Source organism: Syngnathoides biaculeatus, chromosome 7 (genome assembly GCF_019802595.1).
Source record: "Syngnathoides biaculeatus isolate LvHL_M chromosome 7, ASM1980259v1, whole genome shotgun sequence".
Classification (NCBI taxonomy): Eukaryota; Metazoa; Chordata; class Actinopteri; order Syngnathiformes; family Syngnathidae; genus Syngnathoides; species Syngnathoides biaculeatus.
Window position 1 is genome coordinate 16,582,215 of NC_084646.1, and position 18,739 is coordinate 16,600,953.

General features: G+C 40.7%; 1 protein-coding gene across 4 annotated transcripts in view; it reads left to right on the forward strand.

Moving 5' to 3' along the window:
* The window catches only part of dennd1b (DENN/MADD domain containing 1B), a 127,896-nt gene that overhangs the window by 14,060 nt on the left and 95,097 nt on the right, over positions 1-18,739 (forward strand). For all 4 annotated transcript variants that reach the window (XM_061825999.1, XM_061826000.1, XM_061826001.1 and 1 more), the window contains exon 3: positions 16,177-16,220. In XM_061825999.1, the coding sequence (XP_061681983.1) occupies positions 16,177-16,220 (44 nt within the window). The remainder of the gene's footprint in view (positions 1-16,176; positions 16,221-18,739) is intronic.

Sequence of the window (18,739 nt, forward strand, 5' to 3'; positions counted from 1 at the left end):
AAATCATTTAGGGTGATGAAACAAAAATTGAACTTTTTGGACACATCCATAAATGATACATTTGGCGAGGCATCAACAATGCCAATGATGAAAGGTACACCATTTCCACTGTTAAAGGTGGATTGATGTTGTTTTGAGTATGTGAGAGCTACAAGAGCACAGGATACTTGGTCAAAGTTGATGTCAAAATGAATGCAGCATATTATGGGACATACTTTGATTTTCCAAAATGACAGTGGTCCAAAACACAAAGCCAAATCGACCTGTCATAATAAAGTTAAGGTTCTGGAGTGGCCATCTCAGTCCTGACCTCAATATCATTGAGTCACTCTGGGGATATCTCAAGCGTGTACTTCACACAAGACGGCCCAAGAATTTACAGCAACTGGATGCCTTTTGCCAAGAATAATGGGCAGTTTTACCAGGGCAGCTTTAGCATCAGAGGAAAAAAAAGAGCCTCATCCACAACCACCACAAAAGACTACAAGCTGTCGTTAATGTTAAAGGAGTAATACACATGATTGAAATTTGGGGTGTATAAACTTTTGATTAGCGCCATTTGTGTTGTTTCTGTTGTCATTATGATTTAATAAGACTAAACACAGTTGTTGGATAATAAATGGCTTCGCCACAGCTCTATCCACGAGTGAATGACGTTTTTCAATTGGGGGGCGGGGAGAGAGGAAGAGAGAAATTATAACCATTTTGGATTTACCTAAAGCACTCTATTTTTTTTACCATGTATTTTAACAATTTATGGAGTGTTTGCTAACTCTTCTGTGCATGTTTTGAGTGTCAAATTTTCGAACAACTTTGGAATTTCTTAAAATAATAATAATTTGGCTATAAAAGGAGGCACTTTCACTGCTTTTCGGGATTCGAGCTTTATCCATATTAACCACAGGAAAATGACACGCATATCACTGGAATTATCTTTAAAATTTCTGTCTGATAATGGGATGGTCTTCTAAATTAATCATTGAAATTTCACCCCCTTACCAAAAGTTAATTCTTCCATCCATAAATGTTTGTCTTCCCCCTCTTACTAGAACTAAATTCTTTTATGCCTGCATATTAATTATTATTCAGGAGACCAAACAGCAGAATGGAAGGATTGATTATTTTGAGACCTTTATAAATAGTAAGACAAAAATATGCATACTTTATCAGATTTGGACCAATGGAAAAAGATGGATACATCAGAGACTGAAAGACAAGGTATCACTTTGTATTCTGACCTTCTCTCACCCATTGCTCTACAAGATATAAACTGATCTCTAAGCTACATAATTTAAAAGACAGATACGTATCTTCCATCGGTAATTAATAAAATCAACCTACTTATTGACATGATATGAGTACTGGTATTCTGACATCCAGACTCTTAATTTAGGCACCAAGGCCAAACCCAAGTCAAGCAGAACTAGTGGTACAAGCCTGCTGTCTGTGCTGTCATTTCAGCTTCTGTCCTCACTATTTACATGTCAACAGCTATGCCCTCAGGGTATGTCCCTCCATTCATGGCTCGTATGATGTTGCCTTACACCCCACAATTACTGTGAAGATGATGGCGTTTACATGTATGTGGTAGCCCTACTGGCCCTTGATTTGGGCTTTGGCCTATTTTTCAGGACAGAAAATATAGGTCAATCTTAATGGTTTTACGAATGTCTTAGACCATTTATCACTGGAAATCCTGCAATTTGTTTACAGTCTATGTGACCATGTCACATTTACAAACATGTCAGCCATTGGAGGACCTCAGTTTGTTTACTGTTTGAACTGTAGCGTATGTATCATTTGGCAGATTTTATTACCAAGAAAAAATCTCTTTTCATGTCTACCAGTTGTGCTCAGTAATCTTCAGGATACATTTGAGATAAATGTATTGGATAAAAGAACCCGTAGAATTTCCATCCATCCATTTATATATTGCTTAAATTTACAGTAGGGGGCAGTAGCTTTGGGTGGCACACCTAGACTTCCCTCTCCCCAGCCACTTCCTCCAGCTCTTCTGGAGATTCCCAGGCCAGCTAAGAGCCACGGTCTTTCCAGTGTGTCCTGGGTCGTCCCCAGTGTCTTCTCTTGGTGGGACATGTCGGGAAACTTGACCTAGGAGATGCCCGGGAGGGATCTGAATCAGATGTCCTAGCCACCTCATCTGGCTCCTCTCAATCTGGAGGAGGAGCGGGTCTACTCTAACCCCCTTCTGAATGACTGAGCTTCTCACCCTATCTCTAAGTGAGAGCCTGGACACCATGTGAAGGAAAATTATTTCGACCACTTGTATCTGGAATTTTCTTCTTTTGGTCACGATCCACACCTTGTGACCATAGGTGAGGCTGGGAACATAGATTAACTGGTAAAATGAGAGTTTCAACTTTCGTTTTATTTCTCTCGTCACCACAATGGACCAATAGAAAATCCGCATCACTGCAGACGCTGCACTGATTTGCCTGTTGATCTCCAGTTGCATTCTTCCACCACTCGTGAACAAGACTCCAAGATACGTGAACTGGACTGGGCACACCGCCTTTTTCTGACCGAGGACCATGATTTGGCGGTGCAGCACTATGGGAGGTCTTGAGTGCCGCAAAACTTCCTGGGAGCATGTATTCATCCATCCATTTTATGAGCCGCTTATCCTCATGAGTGCTGGAGCCAATCTCAGCTGTCATCGGGCAGAATGCAGGCTACACCATGAACTGGTTGCCAGCCAATCGCAGGGCACATCGAAACAAACAAAAGCTCTCACAATCACTCCTATGGGCAATTTAGAGTGTCCATTTAATGCACGTTTTTGGGATGTGGGAGGAAACCGGAGAGCCCAGCGAAAACCAACGCACGCATGGAAAGAACATGCAAACTCCACACATGCGGCCCGGGATTTGAACCCAGGTCTTCAGAACACGGAGGCCAATACTCTACTGCTGCTCCCACTGGGAAGCTGTAAATGGCAATCAAAGTGCATGTTTTCTGTCAATTATTTCATGTCTCAAATTTTTTGTTTCATTATTATTTTTGCTAGTTATGCTATTCTGTTTGCTGTGGTGTGATAATTTTAGTTAAATGTGAAACTGTGAGTGTGTACAACATTGTCATGAATGTGTATTCATACTGCCTCCATTATTTGCTGATTTTCATCATTCACAGGGGTGTACGGAATGAAACCCCCGCGAATGATGGGAGACCATTGTATCTATAATTATGAGTATACACCTTTAAGAACAGAGGGGGCTGGTCTCACGTAAACTAGGCAAAAAAAGAGTGTGGCCAAGCAGCAGCTTGTTGTTAGAGAGAATTTGGTGCGCTGCTGAAGTGTTCAATAAAAAAGGTCTAAATGAACCTAGTGGTGACTCCTTTTCCCCATTGCCTGTTATCTAGGGAATTACAGTACACATGTGAGTTGTGCCATTGGATAAAGCAAGCCAGTCATCACTCACTCACTGAACACTCAACAACATTGCAAAATGGCACAAACTGAATAGTTGTAATACTTTGAATTTGGCTTGGATATTTTTTGTGCGCAATGATCACACAAGGAGTGCACAATTGCACACGCGCATGTTAGAGGACACATTGATCTGTAGTTCAGGCTATATGCTGATGTATTCATTTAATAGTCTCTATTTACAGCTTTAACATTAAATTACTCCCAAAAAATATGACTAACTTAAACTTTATTAATACAGCATTTTGCTAGGTTTGGAAAGTTCACTTTAAAAAAGCCAATCAGCGACTAGAATGAACTCTCACTTTACACCTCTTTTTACAAAATGAAAAGTGAATTTCTGTGTAGAGGCATGAAAGGCAGTTGCAAAAAAAAGGCACTTTGGAGCATTTGGCCTTCAACCGCTTTGCCCCCTGTCTTTGGAACTCATGACCACCTGACCTCTGAAATACAGACTCATTAACCCTTTTCAACTCCAAACTCAAGACACAGCTATACCAGGACTATCAGTCACGTGTAGATGTTCATCATATGGTTGTTGTAATGCTCAAAATTTAAGTGGGTTTTCGGAGGTGAAGAGGGTTTGGAGCCAACACTAAAAGAGCTGGCTACTGGACCCTGTAGTCAAACAAAAGGTCGAATGTAAATAAAGCCTCGGTTTTTGTTTTGTTTTAATTTTAATTGAACTGTTTTGTGTGCTTCAGCTTGTTGCAGACAAACCTCTTCTTCACAGTCACATATTTTGCAAATATCGTATCTTGAGTCACTGCCAATCAATGGTAAAAACTATGGTATGCCATGGTCATGCTGTACTTCCTCAAAAAGTGGTCCAACCAAATCCTGTGCTCGTGTGACCATCTGAAAAAGATGTTGGCATCAGTGCTAATAATGCTAAAGTTAGTATAAAGCCCTGTTCCTCCATTGAGGCGAAACACCCTTTAAAACAGCTAGAAGGGTACAGTTACGATTCTGTCAATTGCCCTGAGAAGGAAATTACCTTGATGAATGAGAATATTCACCGGGACAAAACAGATTAATTTACTGCAAATTAATTTTCATACTGTTTTATTAGCATTTTGCCCACCAGCCTTTCAGAACTTTGAGATTCTATATTCCACCCTGTGCTTTTAACAGGTACAGATGTTTTGTCTTCCCTGTGTAAAGCCTGGCTGACTGAAAGTTGGAATGCCTGACTGAGAGCTGTCTTTCTGTCAGCCTTTGCATGTGAACTTCAAGTCGCAGCTCAGCAGCAGCATGCATGTAGCCGCCAAAGGCAAGGCTTTTCACTGTCATCAGCACCACGCTGCTGCCTCTGGGTGCTCTGCCATATGACATTAACAGAGATCGATCCTCTCCACACCTCAAGGAGCTGCCGTGCAACAGTGTTTTCTGTGATGCCGTAACCCACCGCCTCAAAGAGTTAAAAGAAACTCTACCCTATGCATCTACTGCTGACTGACAATCACCTGATCACGAGCGTTCGTTAACTTTATATGCATCCAAAAACTACATTTTGTCACACTCCTCAAAATAGCATTTCTGTCTGTCTGTCAAAACCGAGACCGTACCAGAGAGCCGCAGCCCTCTCAAAAGGGAATCCAGCAAGGACTCACTCTTTTATCTGTGGTCACCAGAAAATATAGCAGAATTTCTCTGGAACCTTATCTGGAACTTAACAGCGCTATAATATACTGAAGAAAAATACTTTTGTTCTTAAACACTTTTATTTTTGCTCCCCATTTTTACCATGTTCTCAAAAGATCTAAAACATTTTCTACATACACAAAAGGTCACCCCGCCCCATTCCCAAATGTTATGTTTATATTTTTGTGCAGTGTACATACAAGTAATGTTAGGGATACGCGTTATATTGTTTGAGCACCGTCATGACGATGTGTGCACAATGGTCACATCGCAGGGTCATGCGATTTGGTTGGTGTGCTGTTTTTCATTACTGTTCATAGAACACAGCATTTGTATGAAGAACCAGGTGTTTTGCATCATAAAAGTTATTTGGACAGTCATGTTTGTGCTGCTGTTTTCCACATGGATGGACAAATATTGCAGATGTGCGGAGTGATGGAATAATGGAGAAAGTGTGGGATCATCATTTACAATCAAGAAATGGTCAAGTTCTATGTAATTACTGCCAAGTTGAGCTGGCATACCACATCTACTATGATCTAATATCCAAACTCAATCCAACATTAGACTCCAGCTAGTTTTTTTTTCATTTCTCTTTTTTTTTCACAAGGTTATTAAGGCATTTTAATATGCCCTACCATCAATTGTAATGTACTTGTATGGTGTTCCATGAGGAGGAAAGATATCCAAGATATCGCTTACATATTCCCCGACATATTCACAGATTTGCTATTGACCAGCTGTGGTACAATACATTTATACTATGCAATGTATTCACATTTTAATTTAGCTGTGGATATTGGTCACCTATAAATACAACAATGAGGGAGTGAAAAGTTAAACTTTTGCCTTACGTTTTATTGTCCGCATTCTGCGAAGATTGAACACCGGTCCTGTAATATTGAACATTACGATGCCTCAACACAGTAAGTTACCTCACTCCATCACTGGAGTAAAATATTACTCACTATACCTTTGTGCTCCATTAAACTCATTTCTGCGCGCATGGGAACCTTCTCCAGAGACCTTATAGCTTAGCCTCACTTCCGCCATGTGAACAAAAAACGGTTTCAAAAATACCTGTATCTGACTGCATGATTTTCGCCCTATTATTGGCCCGATTTGCTATTGAAAGCAAATTGACATTTTGTTGTGAATGGTTGGCATGGTAGTGTTAGCGTTCGCAAGGTGCTTCATTGTTAGGACTGTATTGAAAAGGTGATGAAGAGTGCCTGGATTTCCCCACACATCTCACTTATAATTAAGCCCAAAAAGTTCCATCTTGGTCTCATCAGACCAGAGAATCTTATTTCTCACCATATTGAAGACGTTTCAACAATTTTTTTTCATGCAAAATTTATTTTAAAGCACACTTCATTCTGGCTTTAGTGTGTCTTGCATTGAGGAGGGGCTTCTGTTGGGTCGCTCTGACATAAGGCCCCAACTGGTGGAGGGCTGTAGGGATTGTTGACTGTCTAGAACTTTCTCCCATCTCCCAACTGCAACTTTGTACCTCGGCCAGTGTGATCTTTGGTTTCTTCTTTACCTCTCTCACCAAGGTTCTTCTCCCCCAATTGCTCCATTTCGCCAGATGGGCAGCTCAAGGAAGGGTTCTGGTCGTCCCAATCATCTGCCATTTAAGAATTATGGCGGCCACTGTGCTCTTAGGAACCTTAAGTGTAGCCAAATTATTATTTTTTTATTTCTAACCTCGCCCAGATCTGTGGCTTGCGACCATTCTGTCTCTCAGGTCTTCAGGCAATTCCTTTGACCTCATGAGTCTCATTTCCTCTGACATGCACCAAGGCCACTTTATACTCCCGCTGTTGAAAAGGCCTGTATTGCATCACGTGACCTACACTTTACCCCACTCGCACATAAAAAATGCTGCACGGCAATGCACGGGCCAATCACAAAAGATGATTGGCCCGTTTAGTCACATGTCGTGATAACATACTCACTGTTCCACCTGGCTCCACACCACATACCACCTACGCCACCACCTTCTCAATCATTTTTGCAGGACAATTTAATGTATCATGTCGTCATTTAGGTCCATTCGTCCAAGCGAACATGCTTTTACTGTATAGTCAGCATTGTCGGTGCTTTGTTCCTTGTTACGGAAAGAAAGTAAAAATGACTACCGGAAATGACCAAAATGTGCTGAGGAAACCCTACCCTGTGGCGTCCGAGTCATTACCAGCCGTAGTGACACGTCTGAGTTGGAGACAAACTCCAGTACATTTTCAAAACTGAGCACCTGGGTTGCACTTCAGTATGAACGCAAAACTACATGTAGGAGACCTGCAGTGACGTCAGGGTGGTTGCCGCATGCGCGAGTAAAAGGAAGCCTCTTGGTCCCATATAGGCAGGTGTGTGGCCTTCCCAATCAAGTCCAATTAGTAGAATCAATCACTGGTGGACTCCAATACAGGTGCAGAACAATTTCAAGATGATCAGAAGAAATGGACAGCACCTGAGTTGAATATACGAGTCTCACACCATAGAGTGTGAATACCTCTGGCTTTTTCTTTTATGATAAATTGCAAAAACTTCAAATGTTTTTTTTTATGTCAAAACCCAGTGTTGTGTGTACATTATTGAGGAAAAAATTAACTTAAATAATTTTAGCAAATAGCTGCAATGTAACAGTGTGAAAAATTTAAGGGGTCTAAATACTTTTTGTACCCACTGTAAATCAATATAATAGATAAGTAATAAATTGTTCTATTCTTTCACTCCACCGCACTTTCAAGTAACATTATGCACAACACATTTCTACCATATGTTCTATAGTACCAACTTTAGCAGTGTAAGGTGAGTGGTCCCTTAAAAATGAATTTCAGTTGTAATGACAAAAAAACCCCAACAAATGTGGGCGCATTATTCAATGGCTTCATTGATGGATTAATTTTTTTTAAAAGCTCTGTGATCGCCCTATTTGTGATATTTATTTGTAAAATTGCGATGTAATAGTAGTAGTATGAATGGGGTGGATTGGATTTAACGCTTCAGTACCTACTGAATTGCCAGGTCTGAAATGCACTGCGTGCTACTGTGTTTACATTTTCAATTAATTGGCTCATTAATTATGATCATCCATAGTTTTGATTGTCTGACACAAACAAGATGGCACACATTTTCCAACCGGGCAGTTAGTGTCTGAGGCCTAAATTGTTCAAAATATGGTTTTCAGTACTTCACTTTTTTCTGCCATTCTTCACTGTGGTTATTCTGATGTAGTCAGCGACTGCCTTGTGTCTTACAAATTTGCTGAATGTGTTTTTCTGCTGCTACTTTGGCTGCGTAAGCCTTGCCATGGATAGCTGACTCGTGTAGCTTTAATGTCTGTGATGTTAGTTCTTGAGATGATAAAACAACTTAGTCCTCAGGCTGTCTTTCGTCTCACCTTTTTCCGACAAGGCTTGCAGATTACGCTCTTGTGTCCATGCAAAATCCAAGCTCTCCCTGAGAGTATGGAACTTCAACACCTGATAACAAACATAAGCAGACACAGGTGAAAATAACACCGGCTAAACCCAGGTTTGTGATGTTTTTCTTGCCTTAAAAGCACCTGTACTGTACAACCTAATTTTTAGGGCTCCCACTAATCAGTATTATTTTTTAAAATTATTATTATTATTTTTTTAAAAGGCTGTTATTTCACCCATTGATGGGGAGGGTGGCAATTTCTTTGCCTTATTGAGATAAAAGTCTCCTTACGGGCCACAATCAAGGAAATGACATTTCTTTTTCGTCTAACGCATAAAACAATGGGCAAAAAAGATGTACCCTATCGCGGGCAGCATCCCAAAACTTGGGACGGGTATGTTATCAGTTCTGTGTATTAGTACATACTAGAGATATGTTTATGAATTAATTGTTATTCTAGAACGACACGCATAAATAATTCTGATGGATTAGCATTTTGAATACGAACTTTGTTGCATACTGACCTTCCTTCCTTTCTTCTCTTGGAAAACGCTCCATGTGTATTTGAAGCAGCCATGTTCGGTCAGGAAGGAAAGGGAAACTCTGTGCTAACTTTGACCAATGAGTTATACTCTCCCGATACCAAATTATGGCGTCAGATTGATTGGGTCCCACAGGTTGTTTTTTCAAGCCTGGGTCATCAGTGACTGGGTGTTTGAGTTCCTCTATGGTGTTAGTCAATAAATGCTGTGTCTGCTTGTGTGTTCGTAACATGTGGTCGTTTGAGTGTGTCTTTGTATTTGTCCTGCTATTTTAATTGTATATTTTAACTGTCGTTCTCAATTTGGGATGCATTCCTGGTGTATGAAAAGTGCTACAGTATATCAATACAATATCTTTCATCATTGATGGACTCATCATTAACTAACCTTAGTCTGTCCTTTCTGTTGGACGGAAGGTTACAAGCTTGAAGCCAGACTTTGTCAAGCATCATAGATTATATTTAGTAGTAAAACTGCTTGGAGAGATTCTGGTTACATCCTCAGCGAGCCAAACAAATGCTGAGTGCGTTGGGTTGGAGATGCAGTCATGTGGTGCCTCCGTTTGATGTAATGTTGAACCAGTATGGAATCTGACTGGAAATATCAGCGCTGATATGCGGTGATACACAGAGGCTGTCACAAAGGTTCCGTCCATATGCTGTGCCACTCATTCGTGAAGCTGTGAAATTGGGTTGCATCCCAACTAGCCTGGAGACAGTATCGCTTTCACTTCTCTCTTTCCATCTCTGCCTGTGCATTGCTCAACATCAGCCCCCCCCCCCTCTTTTTTTCAGCTTGTCCCACTGAAGCATTTTCCTCACATTGCTGGGGAAAAAAAAACAACTAATGTGGCATTATTAGGGTCACATCATCTTAATGCAGCTCTGTCTTTCGTCTTCATCCAGTGAGGCTAGCCTGTTGTTTTATCTTCTTCAAATGTACATGAAGAAGCGGATTAGAAAATCCCCCTGGTCATGAGCTCATGCATATGAAACTTGCCAGTTGTTGAGGTTTTTTTTTCTGTCTGGAAAAGCACACAAACCCCTTAAGTTATTTTTTTTGGGTTGCCTTGAGTTGGACATTGTTGAAATTTTATTTCACCTTCTCTTCTGTTTTTGGCTCAGACGGGATTAGTTCTGAAATGTTATTTTTAATGTTTTTCATTTACTATAGCAGTTTGATTACCATAACCATTTTGAAAAATAGCCACATTTTATATAAAATCAAATGCAATGAAGGTACGGTAGTTTACAATGTAATAAACTTCTACCTACCTCTCTCCACCTCTTCAATTTCTTGTCCTCATTTGTAATTTACTTAGTGTGACCAATCAGTTTTAGGTAACTTAAGGACCATATCATCTTTATTAGAAACCTCTGCTCACTAAATCAGCATGAAATGTAATGCCATTTACTGTGCACAGGCCTTGTCGATTGAAAAAAGGCAAAAAGTGTTGTAACTGTCCGAGTGCGTTTTCTTTAGGCTGGCCTCTTGAAAGATGCCAGTTAATCTGCTTACTCCTTTAAGTGCGTGTGGAGGAGTTGGGCGTCTTCCCAGCCAGAATAAGTGTACTGATCCAGAAGTAAAGCGATGACCACCATAGTTATTCCTTCCTTTAGGTTGAAATCCGCCCCACCCCACCTCCGACTGGATCTTTTTTAGCCACCCTGTGAGGGAAGAAAGCGCCTTCTTCTGACAATGGACATTTTTTGCCATATGTTGGCTTGACATCTTTATCAGGTTCACAGCAGGGTATCTTAGTTAACTTTCACTCCACTGCCTGATAGGATTTTCTCCCTCTGTTTTTCCAATCGGCCCGGGCTCAAAGTCTAGACAGCCTCTCGCACAGGGTCCCTTCAGCCCTATATCCACAATGGTCGTATTGTGGATGCTTACCAGTGGCAGCTTCCTCCTGTTACAGCGTCCTGGCTGCTGCTAAAACAATGCTTTTGTATGGGGGCATACGAATTAGGCCTAATCCACTACATACTGTGAAATAAGTCTCACAGATGAGAGGGCAAGCAAGAAAAACAGAGTGAATGAAATCACTGCCAAGGAGGTTAGAGTGCAGCAGTTTAACCCCTGGTCAAGAAAAATGGAGAAGAGTCGGCATAGGGAGCGAGAGAAAGAAGGAGCAAGAAGATGCAGGTGTTAGATCCCTTCATCTTTGGAGCACGTATAGAGGAGAGAGGCTGCAAATGGTTTTCACTGCCTCTCTTCTCACCAGAGAAGCTGGTGTTCACCATATGAGACTTGGCCCCCTATTCAGTCACAACACATATTCAGTTGTTGTGGAATGAGGTTGAAAAATGTTTAAAGCTTTGAATGGCCATAAGTGCTCCAAGTCTGTGTTTGATTCCCACTGTACAGAGAATTACAAACCAGAGGCTTTCGTTTTCACGCGCTTTCACATTGGATGTGGGGTTGGGTCTGGATTTCGATGGAACCCTAGATTCAGGCCATTGAGCAGATGATTTAATCTTGCTGAAACACTCCTGGTGCTTTTTTATATTTATTGTTTTTTTCCCAGCACACACAGGACATTTTCATATAACCTTAGAAAGTTGAAGCTTTCTTTCATTTTTTTTTTGTTGACAAAATGGCTTAAAGTTAAATACTTCGCATGGAGTCCTTAGTGGGCAGTGTGAGCTTTCTGACATGGCATCTTGTGCCAAGTATTTCTTCCAGCCAGCAGCATTAGGAATGCGGTTCTCTGCCAATAGCTCCTTTTTTGCCTTGCTTGGAAATCCCAAGAAGCGTAAATGTATGCCAAGAAGAAGATGCCAGCCCTTTTCATTTTTAGCCTACTTGGGTGTGCCAATACCCATAGAATTATGAAGACAATTGTCAAGATACGATGAAAAACATATTTTTCACTTCTCTGCACATATGTAACACAAAGTGTAAACCAAATTATTCTTTTATTTTTGAAAGATCAACTTGAGTTTGAGAAGTGAGGGATTGTCATCTGCGAATGGCAGTTTCACCTTGCACAGATACACAGTTTACTTTTTTCTGATGACTTGCGCTACATTCCCAACACCCTTCACCTATTAACCCTCCTCTCGCCTTGCTCACTTTCCACCTCGAACCTTTTAAAGATACGCGTTTCAGAAATAGCCAAAGCATTGATTTTTTTTTTTTTTTTTTCAGTTTTTTTCTTCTTCACCATCCCCACTACCACCCCCTCCCCCTCAGTAAACGTGTCATTGCTCAAGGGCTGCTTACATGTTTCCCCCATGCAAAATGTTGGAGGTCAGACATGCTTGCAGGCCTTAGGCATCAATGGACATGCTACTGTGCTGTAAATAATCCTCCATGAGCTTGCTGTGTCACTTTAAACATTCATGTGGCTGTGTCAATGCACACACATGGATGTTGCAGGGTCCAATGGTCACTGCTCACTTGTCCCCTCTCGTTGCCACACTTACCCGACAACATATTCTAGGGTGTGAATGTAGGAATCCAACACTGGATAGGTGATTTCAATTCAATTCACACCCACCAGTTCTGTTTAGGTTGTTTTTTGTCTAGTCTCACTAGCTGGTACCATTCTTGCAACAAACTGTCTTCTTTAAAACTTACGGTGAAGAAAATAAGTATTTGAACACCCACCTATATTACAAGTTCTCCTACTTAGAAATTATGGAGGCGTCTGAAATTTTCATCATACGTGCATGTCCACTGTGAGGCATATAATGAACAATGTATGACTTTTTTTGAGGATTTATTTGTGTGATACAGCTGCAAATAAGTATTTGAACACAAGAGAATACCAATGTTATTTAGTACAGTAGCCTTCGTTTGTAATTACAGAGGTCAAACGTTTCCTGCAGTTGTTCACCAGGTTTGCACACACTGCAGGAGGGATTTTGGCCCACTCCTCCATACAGAACTTCTCAAGATCAGACAGGTTTCTTGGCTGTCGCTGAGAAACACGGAGTTTCAGCTCCCTCCAAAGATTTTCTATTGGGTTTAGGTCTGGAGACTGGCTACGCCACCCCAGAACCTTGATATGGTTCTTACTGGGCCACTCCTTGTTTTTCCTGGCTGTGTGCTTCGAGTCATTGTCATGTTGAAAGACGCAGCCACAACCCATCTTCAATGCTCTGACTGAGGGAAAGAGGATGTTCCCTAAAATCTCACAATAAATGGCTGTGGTCATTCTCTCCTTAATACAGTGCAGTCGTCTTCCTCCAAACAGTTATTGGAATTATGACCAAAAAGTTAAATTTTGGTCTCATCTGACCACAAAACTTTCTCCCATAACTCCTTTGTATCATCCAAATGGTCATTGGGAAACTTAAGACGGGCCTCGACATGTCTATTACCAACAGTCACCTTGGAAACGGTGGTCCCAGCGCTTTTCAAGTCATTGACCAAGTCCTGTTGTGTAGTCCTGGACTGATTCCTCACCTTTCCAAGGATCATTGAGATCCCGTGAGGCGATATCTTGCATAGGGCTCCACTCCGATTGAGATTGACCGTCATGTTTAGCTTATTCCATTTTCTAATGATTGCTCCAACAGTGGACCTTTTTTCACCAAGCTGCTTGGCAATTTCTCCGTAGCCTGTGGTCTTCTTTTTTGATCCATCTATGAAAAAGTTGGAGCTTGAATAAAAAGTTCCTCTTCAAATGTATAAAATCCGAACATTTGTGTGGAAGTGAAAGGAAAAACAAATCATCCAATACTAATCCTCTAAAATCAGGGCCTTCACACACCACTGTGACACACCACATTTTTTTCGTTTTTCGACAGTGTATTGTCAGGCTCATTGGCAGCATAGATGCAGTAAGTCACAACCATAATCAACATTTGACAGTACTTGAACATGATTTTAAACAGTAAATTACATGTTTTTCATGAGATTGCTTGAAAATTACTCATATTCTACAATGGACCGACTGAAATATGTTCCATATTTGTGAGCATGATGATATTTTGTACCTCCTTAATTATAGAACCTCCCTTTTTTTATTTATTCATTCAAGAATTCTGAATATGTGAGGCCATGATTAATGAGATGTCGTAGTGCAATCAATTCAGATAGGATTGAGGGGTTTGTGAGGTGGGGAGGATGAATTAACGGTTCCGAGATCTGTCATGGTGACATTTGTGTGCCTCGGAGGAGCAGCAGGGGTCCTTTTCACCCCCGTAACCTTCAACTTTCAGCCTTAACCCCCTTCAGGCCTCCTCTTGTGCCCTCTACACAACCAGCAAGCTAGTGAGAGAATAATGTGCGGAACGCAAGGGGATGTGGGGAGTACAAGATAAAGGAAGGTTAGGAAATAAAAAACAATAAGTAGAACCATAAATTTCATTACAAATATAGAGGTTGTATGAATGCTATAGTTGTTGAAAATAATTACTGTCATTTGACATTTAGTTAGATGACTCATAATTTGCTCTTAAATCCCCAGTACGTACAATCAAGTACAATAACTATGATGAACCGTCACTTACCTATGTTTTAACGTCACCTGACCCCTTGTTTCATGAGATAATTTATAATAGTCTCAATTTTAAAAAGTCCTCATTCTCTCCTCTCATCTAGTAAATCACCATAAGATAATCATAACTGCGGCATCACGAGGTTCAGAGACAGGGAGCGATTTCTCATTTTTTTATGCTGCTCTTTTAATTATAGGGGCACACAAAATGATACAATAGGATTATGTAACAAATGATGGATTCTGCTGTCTTGTCATCCATTTGTCCATTGTATTCCCCCTCACTTGTGCTTTTTCACGCAGCCACAAAGCCTCTCTACTGATTATGTATTGTTTTATGACCTCCTTCATCAAGTCAATGTTTCCTATGAGGATTTTAAGAAACCTCCTGCTCTCCTCTTGTCAAATACAATTGAAGCCAGAAGTTTACATACACTGTGCAAAAACATACATTTCATTTTCATCTCTCACTGTCTGAAATCAAATCAGACTAAACCTCTCCTGTTTCAGGTCAGTCAGAATCACCAAAATTATTAATTTTTTTTTAAATACCATAATAATGAAGAGAATTTATTGAGAATTTTACATTATTTTCTTTGAGGTCAAAGCTTTACACACATTTCCTTAGAATCGAGTAGCATTTCCCTTATACCTGCATAATTTGGGTCAAAGGTTTTGGTTAACTTTCCATAAGCTTCTGACAGTACTTTGCTGGAATCCTGGCCCATTTCTCCTGACAGAACTTGTGTACTGAGTCAAGTTTGTCAGTTGCCTTGCTCGCATATGCCTTTTTAGATCTGGTCACGTATTTTTCAATGAGGTTTAGATCAGGACTTTGTGATGGTCGCTCCAAGACATTGACTTTGTTTTCCTCAAATCACTTTTTAACCATTTTAGCAGGATGCTTAGGGTCATTGTCCATTTGGAATACCCATTTGTGGCCAAGTTTTAGCTTTCTGGCTTATCTCGAGATGTTGCCTTAATAGCTCCATGTAATGTTCTTTCTTCATCATACTATCTATTTTATGAAAAGCTCCAGTTCCTGTTAGAGCAAAACATCCCACAACATAATGCTGCCACCTCCATTCTTGACAGGTCTTCCAGTATGTATATGAGTACATTTTGCGAATCAAGTAGTTTCTATTACTTAAAAAATTAAATGACAAACAGCCAATGCTGTCTGATCAGTGGTCAGACATTTCTTTACTTATGTAGCTCACTTTGACTGTTATGGACCAATATCCAATTAATCCACAACTGTTTATTATTAACAATCTCAGCTAATCAGAATCTTGCCATTTTATTATCAAATAAACATCTGTATGTGTTGAAACATGTTTTTAAATGTGGGTAACTGTCTGTATGAGCTATCATAGCTACACTAAGAATATATGTCCGCATATTTATAGCGCATACAGCCTCAGCACATTCTCGCTTTCACTGTTCTGGCTCTGCTGTCTATGTGTAAAAAGTGGGGTGTGTGCGTGTGCGCGCGTGCGTGTTTGTGCATGTACGTGCGCATGTGTGTGCGTGCACAGACGCATCAGCCACCCTTGCCCCCACCCATATCATTAATATGTATGTGTTCTGAAGCAGCTAGCGAAGACGGTGTGTTTCTCACCCGCTGATTAATGCTGTCTGTCAATTACCTCTAGATCCAACCGTGCTGTGGAGCTTCCCCCAGGACTACACCGACCAGGTTGGAACACACTCCGCTTTCTCTCTCTCTCTCTCTCTCTCTCTCTCTCTCTCTCTCTCTCTTCTCTCTCTCTCTCTCTCTCTCTCTCTCTCTCTCTCTCTCTCTCTCTCTCTCACTAGCTCTCTGATCCCTCTCCCTTGCCCTCTTGCTCTTTCCCCTTCTCTCCCTTCCGCTTACGCCGTCACTCTCTCTCCTCTCTTCCATTGCTTTTCCTTTTCTATTGCTTTCATTCACCCTGCCATCCTATGGACCCCCCTTCACTACTGCTCTTCTCATCATCATCACTGCTTGTGTTTCCTCTTCTCCTCTCACTCTCTTTCCTACTGTCGCTCTGTCTCATTGCATGTCTGTTGCCGGTAATGAAAAGCAGTGAGCGGCTCTTCAATAACCGAGGAATCACTAATTATCATGCAACCGTGACAGGAATGTACACCTTCGTCTTCAGCTTCTCGCTTCCTTTGTTTTGCTATGTCTGCTATGCTTTTTCATGAATGCAGCATTATTAGGGTAATACCATTCCTAATGTTGCTGTTTTGAAGTCTATTTTTTGGCAGTTTGTTCCCCTAAACCAGTAGGAGGTGTGTCCTGCAGTGTTGAAACTCGACACCTGTATTTCAACATCCCCTCCCACATTAATAATAAAGGCCCATGTAAAACGATGAATGTGGCATATTGTGTCAAGTACAGTTTCAGCATAATATAACATAGATTATCGAGGTAATCACAATTTTGCTTTCCCGATTTCAACTGTGGTTATCCTCTTTAAAGGGCTGCTTTTTACCCTTATAAAAAAATTCAGTCTCACAAGATCTTTATTTAGCTTAGGCTTCACTGTCAAAGAACAAGTTGGAGATTGAACTTGATCCAAACAACCACATCACTTGTAATAATAGTATTTGTATCTGGATCGTGCACTCGAGGCTGTCAGCGGATGGGGTTGAGTTCTTCCCCAGTGGTATCGATACCATTGTCGTACCCTCTGCTGCTGTTATCCCTCAGGCAGTGTGTGACGGATTAGTCAAAGAAGTGCACATGATGGAGTCCAACAGCTAAAAACCACGACCTGGAAGACCTATTTCTATGACAGTGGTAAGGGAAGCACATCCCAGAGCAAATGACAGTACTATAGCACCCCATTGCTGGAAGTAGAGCAATAATGGAGCATTAAAAAATGGAAAGAAAATATCTCCCCACACAGCATTCAAGCCTTTTCGTTTTAACTGCCCTCCAGATTCATTGATCGTCTTTTTGAATTAATGGGAAATTAAAGCATGCTTTGGGCAAATTCTTCTGACTCAAAAGGACCAAAGTATGTTAAGAGTGGTGATGCACTATCGAAAATGCACTACTGAAATGTTGTGACTGAAAATGGCACAAAAGTGCATTTTTGGCATTGGACAAAAAATATTTCGCCCTGCGAAATAGAATGTTGTTGTCATCCAAGTAAAAACTAGGGCCAGCACATGTTCGTGTACATTGCATCTTAAAAAAACAAATGATAAACAGCACGTCAACAAACAGTTGCCGAACCTCCCTGGTTTCCACTGTTTGAGTACTAAGGGTGAATGCTTGTTGTTTGCATTTTGCATACAGCTAACAGAATCAGAATCGTCTTTATTTGCTAAGTATGTCAAAACGAAAAGGAATTTTTCCCCGGTAGTTGGAGCCGCTCTAGGACAACAACATACAGTCAATGTGGCTAAATACGATGCTTAGCCGCGGAGGCAGGGGATTGCTCTGTGTTCGGTATTAATGCAGCATAAGTCACTAATCATTGCTTCCTTAGCAGCAAAAAAGCTTTCGATTTCTGACAAGAATTTTCATTTCTTTGCATCAGTAGTTTTAAATTTACATATATGTAGTGACTCTACCCTCTGATTGGTTAGTCGTGCTTCTCGTCCAAAGTCAGCTGGAATAGGCTACAGTGCCCCTTAATTGATTGATTCCTAATACACCTCGACATCTCTTAATTAAGACATCCTACTCAAACTGCAAACAAAATTTTACCCTGTAGTGGAGGAAATACAAAGCCTCACTTGTGCAACACTACCACTTTTTTAGTCATACTTTTTCTTTCACAGAACTATAAGCAGCATTTTTGATTCATCAGCACTTTTCCAGATGAAATTTTTAACTCTAACTTTGCAAAAGTTTGAATTCAAGTTTGAACATGTAGCCTGTTCCTCAGTGACAGCAAAAATTAGGTTAAATTATATATCCTGACATAAAGGTTCGTTCTCTTGACTTGGCTCCTCATAGAATTTGAATCAAAGATATAAATTAAAACGTTTTTGCCAATGTAGGTAAAAACATTGGATCAACATTTACATAAGACCTGTCCAGGAGGGTGATACACATACTGAGTACGCTAGGTTGAATGAGCATATTCCCAATAGAAAAGCATTTGAAACCCAGAAAGACAAAAAACAACACAGTGTGATAGTTTGAGTCTTGACATGTGTCCAGACCTCATCCCCCGTTTCAACATGTCTATTTTACTTAGCTCCCACCCACCACAA